Source organism: Rhyacophila brunnea, unplaced genomic scaffold (assembly GCF_057557595.1).
Source record: "Rhyacophila brunnea isolate RB1 unplaced genomic scaffold, BYU_Rbru_1.0 scaffold_16, whole genome shotgun sequence".
Taxonomy (NCBI): domain Eukaryota; kingdom Metazoa; phylum Arthropoda; class Insecta; order Trichoptera; family Rhyacophilidae; genus Rhyacophila; species Rhyacophila brunnea.
The window spans coordinates 1,516,496-1,524,467 of record NW_028232816.1 but is presented as its reverse complement, the minus strand read 5'-3'; the positions used below and the strand labels follow the sequence as shown (position 1 = coordinate 1,524,467).

Sequence of the window (7,972 nt, the reverse complement as noted above, 5' to 3'; positions counted from 1 at the left end):
AAGTCTCCGTGACATCTCTTGGTTTAGTGTCCATACTTCCATGCCATAGAAAAGAATTGAGAGCACATAACAACGTACCATACGCAGTCTCAGACCTAGGTTAAGATCTCGATTGCTAAGGAGGCGTCTCATTTTGAGAAAGGCGCTCCTTGCGATCTCAATTGTAGTTTTTATTTCCTGAGACTGGTCCCATTTCTCATTGACCCATAATATCGTTGTTAGGCAAAAAATACAGCAAATCATTAATAGGTAATTAATAATTATTATGCTGTGTTATAATATGAATCATTATTTTTTACTGTTTATGTGTTAGCAGATCTAAAAAACTATAACGAAGTGATCGTATACTATTTTAAGCCTTTAACTTCCAAGTCGTATTTCTGATATAAATTTTATAAGCCCCACATGCCTATACGCTGAAATGATTCATTATTTTTCTATGTTACTTAGAGAAGCTTCATACATCGATTGGCGTAGGCCGTAGCGTATCGTTATACCGTACAATAGACAAAGGGTTAAGTTGACGATTATTCGTTATAAGAAAATATAATATATTATGAATTTTGCAGCAATGTGAAAATAGATTACGGCAAAGCAATAATTCCTTACGGGGCATCCCAAGTTTTCTAATGCAGCTCGAAGACGGTGAATTCCCATAACACGGGTAAGTACAGCGCAATTATTTTTTACTCTAGTAGCTTAAAATGTAATGACGTCATTCTTTAGTTCCTCGTACCTACTGCAGGTGCCTGGTCATGCGACTTCGAAACATTTTGATTTTTGATAATAGTGTAAAGATAAACCATCACTTATTTTATAATAATGTAGTGTTTTGAATGTATAGTTTCGTTATAATTATTACATTGAACTAGCTAAAGTTTTGTGATGTGATTTTACTTCATTTTATGACATGTGACGTAACCAATGTCGTTTGCCTAATCTAAATTGTTTTTAGGTGATCGAAGTTGGATCCTGAACAATTATTACCTACCGCATGAGATGAAAAAAAATACTCAGTGTTCTTCGCCTAGAGAGATCCCACTTACGAGTATCATCTGGGTCAATGTCAATGTTGGCGTAAGTAGTAAGTACTTATAAGATTTTACGCATGGAATGTAATGAAGTTAGAATGTCACCATCAATTTCCTAGGGTAAACAGTCTATTGTAGAAAAAAAACTATCAATTATAATCTGGATGGCGAACCCTTTTGAGTAGGTATATTAATATTTTACTAAATAACTACATGAATACTTTTTTAATCAATTTTTATGGGTAATGATTACTCTCTGGTGTTTGCTTTTCTCCATCGCCAACCACCACGTCTCGACACACATAGTCGAGCGTATACCATGGTGTACCGAACATTGGGCGTTTTTCATAGCTGTGCTAAGAGTGACACCTGTAGAATCTTCCCGATATCTCGATTGGCGTGCAAGAATGCATGATTTCTAATCCAATTTAATCTATTATGGTCATGCCTCAATGAAAAAAGACCTTGCTAATCATATGGCGTTTCAAACTTTTTGAAAGAAATAGTGCCCCATAGAAACCAAGTTACAATAACCGAGCCGGTATTAAAACTTACTCATTTGTATACATTGATATAAGTACCATGATAATACACCGTTTCATACAAAATCACAATATTAAAGTGGGCAAGTTTTGCAGAATAGGTCAAAGACATCTTTCAAAAATCTCGAATAATCCTTTTTTTGCAATGTGGGTAAAGTTAATATTTAACTACTTGCTACAATATAATATAATATATATATTAGCGTTTCGGAAAGAAATGTACAACAATAACCCTTATTGCGATGTAGGCAGGGTTAATTTTTCAACCACATTTATCCACATTTTTATGTCCAGAGAGAATGATATTTGAATGAATGGATGGGACCTGTCGGATCTTGATTTCTATTAGCATCGTTTGCGAGGGTCCTTTCAATTTTTCAAATTGCGTATTCTCATATAAATGTTTGTATTCTATACAGGTGCCGTACGTAAACAAAAAGAACTGATGACTTCATTAAAATCTTGGATGCGGGCCGCACCGCGGCCAACATCGATTATTCTAACTCGGAGAAAGATCAGATGCGGTGCCTGGACATGCTCGCCACATACTGCGTGCAGGAAGCTAACCATGAAAAGAATATAAACATGAAACGGGATCTGTTCACCAAAGCCGCAAACCTATACACCACTGCCGACAAAATCATCATGTATGATCATGTAAGACGATACCTACCCACTTTCATTACCTATTTTATTCAACCTAGTCAAATTTTGTTCAAATTTCTTTATATATAATAATATGAAGTGAACTTTACAATTTACAAGTTCAATCCATTCACAACATGACTTGGAAAAACAAAATGAAAACAACTGATTTTTCATTATACAACAGCCGAATTTACTTTACCGGCGAAAATGCTGTACATCTGTATTTTTTTTTTTTGCAGAATCTTTTGGGCCGAGCATACTTGTGCTTGTTGGAGGGTGATAAAGTGGTGGACGGTGGATGCGCAATTCAATTTTGTGGTGAATCAATCTTCCAACAACATCCCCTCGCTGTTCTGGAATGTGTGCATCGCTTTCAATAAAAAAGACTACCGCAGCGCTCTCGGCTTCTACAGGGAAACTCTGAGAACCAACCCCAACCGCCTGGCTGTCCTCCGTCTCCGTTTCGGCATGGGCCATTGCTTTATGAAGCTAAATAATCAGGATAAAGCAAGGTTTGGGATACTTACATTGTTTTAAATATTTTTCACAGCAAACGTCAATCTGTGAAATGAGAATATACTCATCTCTCATTTAAAATAGTTCAATATAATATTTTAAATATTCAGTTAAAATGAATATCTAGAATTTTTCAAAATTGAGTTTGCATATTTCATCAAAGATCCATTAATTCTCATGTTTTTTTAAGTTTTGTTGATTTACGGATGAATGCCATGTGCCAAGTGCAATTTTGCATTATCTATCTTATATTCAAATTCTAAATAGTCATGACTCATGACTCTGGATCCAATTGGTAATGCAAGTGGCTAAACATCCATTTCTCATAAAAAAAATATTTTATATTTAAAATATTTTTTCCAATGAAAAACCATTATAGTGTAACAATAATTTAACCCTGATCATCCACAGATACGATTTCTAGTGCGCATGAATTACACAACTGATAAACATTCTACGAATAATGTTTGCTTTATAATAATTATTGACCTAAGAATAAGGTAGTATTATTTTGAAATACGCCATTTCTATTGGCATTTCCCAGTGGCTAAGCCACAACATACGACCGTAGCCATAACCATAATCTAACCTAACCGAAAAAAAATATTTTTTTAAATCGGTACATGTTCAAACACGGGCATTACCATGATCTTACTCCCTACTTCATTTATCATTTGTCAATTTATAGCTACGGCCGTATGTTGTAGCTTAACCACTGGGAAATGCCAATAAATATGGCGTATTTCAAAAAATAGTACCTTATTCTTAGGTCAATAATTATTATAAAGCAAACATTATTCGTAGAATGTTTATCACATTTGAATGGTCAAAGACATAGCTTATAATTAGTATCTTTAGAATTATCTTCAAATGTGTTAATCGTGCCAATTTTTTAATAATAAAATGCCTAATTTTTGTTAAATTTGGGATCACAAAGATTATTAAATATAATTTTTTATCGTAAATATGTCACTATATAATGTTAACATTAATTTTACTAATGGTTTTGTAAATGCGTTTAAAAAATAATGAATCTAAAAAATATTAATACCACTGCACATGGATGTACCGAAATATGACTATATTCTAAAACATTAGAGCGAAAAGTTTAAAAAAATACTATTTTATGTAATAAAAATACTTTATGCAGTCATCAAATGTTTAAAATAAATATAAAGGATAATAAGGCTTCAAAATTATATAAATAGATTATCTAAAACGTTTAAGGAATGTCCAGGATTATGCTCTGAATATACCTAATAGGTTGAGCAAATGGCTGACATCCATTTCTCCTAAAAACAAAATCTGTCAATACAAACCTCTACTCTGTGGAGGCCCATATGATCCTATTAGGATCGGACATGGTCGAAAGAAAAAAGAATACCATAAAAGCTCCATTTTTACCTATGCTGAGCATGTGGGGCGTTAAGTCTGTAAAGAAAACATGAAGAAATTATATGAACCTATAATTATGTCTGATTAATAAAATTACATACTTAATGTAAATATTATGATATAAATTTCATATATCACATGAGTATGAAATGAAATTTATGACGAAAAGAATAAAATCCTTTCTACATAAATTTTAAAAAGATCTCATTGCTCCATCTATCTAGTAATCATAATAGTAATTCAAGAACCTTGTCTATCCGCTTAATTCAGCAGGGTGAAAATTTTTCTCAGTTCAGTTCATTCAGTTGTCTTGTAATTTGTTTTCAGGGTTACAATCCAAGTCCAATAACAACACAGAGAATCAGGGGTTGTGTGCGGAGAACTGTTACTAACTTGCACGAGAAACCGCGACCAGGCTACGCAGTTTGCACTTTCTGCATTTGTCCTGCCGCACTTTGGCCTCGAGCAGATGTATATCATTTTATCGAGGGGATTCAGAGAATGTATGTATATTTTATATCATATTTGTATAGGCGTACAGTTAAAAATATATTTTTTACTGGCCCTACAATCCGATGTGGATCTCGGCTGCCTCATGAAGAGGTCTCATAACAGATATTTTTTACAAGAAATATAATTGATCGTTTGCTCAACCTATTGGGTCCACAGCTTAACAGTTGATATTCCTAAATAATACACGTGATTTAAGAATGTAACAGTCTTCATTGAAAATAGTTAACTTGGAACAGCCTCAGTAAAATACCCATTCGAAAAATCTTGGATCTTCTCAAGCTGACTCAGCTGGCATGCGATAAATCTAGGGTTGATTCCCATGTCATGTTCTAACATTTTTATCAATTAGGTTTGTTTCTGAACCTGTTTCGAGTTATGTATGGAAGATTGATGAATGTTTCATTGTTAAATCTTGTGTAACATCTTGAAGAATCTATAATTTAATTTAAACTATTAAAAAGTACTAGTATGTCAGTACGAAAATTCAAAGAGATCCTTATGCTATCTATGAATCAAAATTTGTATATAATAGAATATGACCTGGTATTCACCACTTAAGAAAATTGCTTTATAATAATTGTTTTGTTCACCCATACGCACTTCTGACAGGCCGCTGCGGCTAGCCGGCATACAAAAAACGATATGCGGCTAGCCGCGATGCGGCCTGCCGCAAGTGCGTATGCGCACTAAGCTTTTTATCAAGTCATCATCATCAGCCGGGGTCGATCTACAGTTGGATGAAGGCCTCCCTTAGCTTCCTCCATTTTTCTCGGTCCATAATTCTTTACTGCCACATACATCCTTCTTCTTGGTCGTTCACTCATGGCTGAGGATCGTGACCACTTTTTAATTTTGCCATCCAACTTTATTGCCGAGTTTTTTCTTATTTTTTTATCAAGTATGAGGACTGAAATTTATGTTCTAGTCTATATTATTATAATGTTGTAATTATTATTGTTAATACTGTATGGTGGGCGAATTTAAATAATTCATGCAAAGCCAATGTATAAATATATTAAGTTGTTTTATTGTATTCAACATTTATTCCTTCACTGGGCCTCCCAATGTTTCAAAAATGTCATAAAGGCTCAACCAAAGAACTACGAGATAATAAAAATTCTTGGATCACTATACGCTAAATCTACCTTTCAATCTTAACGAGATGTAGCTCGTGCACATCTCAAGAAAGTCACTGATCAATTCCCAGATGACATCGAAGCTTGGATTTTATTAGAGCAGTCTGATTTGCAGTTATATCATCCCATTTTTTATTAATGTACAAGACATAAACTTTCATTTTTAAAGATATAATAATTATGTATAACCATCTTAGTCATTTTGTCATGTCTTTGTTTCATCGTTGATACTAGATAGATCAATATACACTTCAGAGAAGAGGTGTTTATTATCTGCATTGTGAAACTTGTAAAACAGTTTAGAGATTCACACAATTCACCAAGCACGTCTTTATAGCGAGCAGCAGCCATATTGTAGATCCAATTCATGGTCCGAAATATGTGTCTATATGACAAGGGTGATCGACTAAATCTCATGGAGCAATTTGGGATAAAAAAAGTGTATTCCAAAAAAGTCTATGTGGATGTTAATCTGTAAAAGACTTGTTTTCGCAGGGTTTAATTGAATTTTAAAAACTAACCCAACACCATCTGTAAGTTGTCTTATTTCAATGAAAAAAATATGCATGACTGACAAAGTTTAATGTGCACTATTTATGGCAGTTCTTAACAGCCTACCTCCACCCTTCACCACTGCTATCTATGCCCCAAGGCTTTCTATGCAATGTGCTGCTCACCCATCTAATGGTCAAACAAGCAATGAAATGTAAAAACAACAAATTGTTGACACGCTTGCTTAATCTTATCAATGCTTTTTTGTTTGCAGTATGAGAATTGTTTGAACAAATTCCACGCTCACCACAATGTGGATGATTTGATTTACATGGCCCGAGCTGTGTCGTATGCGAATCGACTCCAGGAAGCCAATATAGCTTTGCTACGAGCCAGACGAGTTGGGCCTTGTAACGGCTCTCTACTCTACACCATGATGCTCATCCTGAGAAGAATGTCCGCCCACGTTTTGATTGGTCACAGAAGTTTATTACTTTCAATACTTACCTATGTAACTACCTACCCACAGAAAATTGATTAATTTTTGTATCATAAATTTCATGATTTTTCCTTTATAACATTGATGATTTATTGTAATACATTTAGACCAAGCAAAGAAATTACACGTTACACCTCCTTACATTTTTAAGTTTAAGTCGACCACCCAGTTAAGTACCTCTTGGATTGATTATTGTTAATAGAAAGGTAGTTTAAAGTATTTTAATAAATAATTGATGTTTTATGATAAATGTTGAATTTCATTTTTTCACCCTTTCCTTTGCTCAGCTGTTATAAAATATTATTATATTCGCAGAGAGCATAATATTCATAGACTATAGATACATCTAGACGCCACCCATTGCATTGCTAAATGAAGCTGCGTGCCATGCGTTTAGTTTGTGGGTGAGCGAACGCATTCGTCTACAAATGTTCGAGACCATAGACCATTTCGGTAGTGCTCGCACTAGACGCTCAGAATTAAAATATAATTTTCTATAATAATATACAAATAAATTATCACGAACATGTATCAACTTACCTATGAAGCGTAATACCATCTTTTTGCTTATCAGTACGGCTACCATATTTTAATACAACACATAAAACCATCTTTCCTGCTTAAATAACTAAAAATATTTACCAATGACTATGTTTAACACAAAAAATAGCAATTTAGCAACACGAGCTACGACGCTACGTGAAGCGATTTACCACAATTTGTCGGCGATACTTTTGGAAACTAACTCAAACATATGTAGACCTTTTATCGTGTCGCAGAGATTATAAGGGTGCCGAATACTTTCCCACTCGCACTCATGCATCGTTTTTGTTCAGGCCTTGATAATATTACTAATTGCACTTTTGGAGGAGTCCACACTGCTCTAAAGGGATCCTATAGAATATACTATATCACAATATTTGTGAGGGTGACATTCTTTATGAACATAAAACACAATTTTAAAACATATCTGCTCGATTAATGGAACCGCTGGAAGCTGAGTCCCATTGTATTCTTACCAAGCCGCAAAGGTCAATAATACTAGCATAATTTGTAAAAAGCTTCAGTCACATTACGGCTAGTTATGCCGTAATTGGATATAATACTGATGACTAAATTGGTAAAGCGCATCGGCCAGAATTCAATGTATACAGGTTCGAATTCTGTCAGGTGTCATATTTTTTTAAGTACCAATGTTTC

General features: G+C 34.2%; 1 protein-coding gene across 1 annotated transcript; it reads left to right on the top strand.

The window, feature by feature from the left end:
- The first annotated feature begins 528 nt into the window (after window positions 1-528).
- On the top strand, window positions 529-6,946 carry LOC147074148 (uncharacterized). The gene is made up of 6 exons (XM_085944010.1): window positions 529-664; window positions 956-1,084; window positions 1,993-2,230; window positions 2,461-2,733; window positions 4,548-4,635; window positions 6,548-6,946. Exons 3-6 carry the CDS (start codon window positions 2,223-2,225, stop codon window positions 6,812-6,814), a joined length of 636 nt encoding a protein of 211 aa, XP_085800136.1. The 5' UTR covers window positions 529-664; window positions 956-1,084; window positions 1,993-2,222; the 3' UTR covers window positions 6,815-6,946.
- Window positions 6,947-7,972: the final 1,026 nt, after the last annotated feature.

Bases quoted from the DNA above. Each gene is read 5' to 3' on its own strand.
- LOC147074148 (XM_085944010.1), top strand. The intron at 2,734-4,547 runs GTTTGGGATACT...AACCGCGACCAG, and splicing joins AATAATCAGGATAAAGCAAG to GCTACGCAGTTTGCACTTTC. The intron at 4,636-6,547 runs GTATGTATATTT...TTTTGTTTGCAG, and splicing joins ATCGAGGGGATTCAGAGAAT to TATGAGAATTGTTTGAACAA.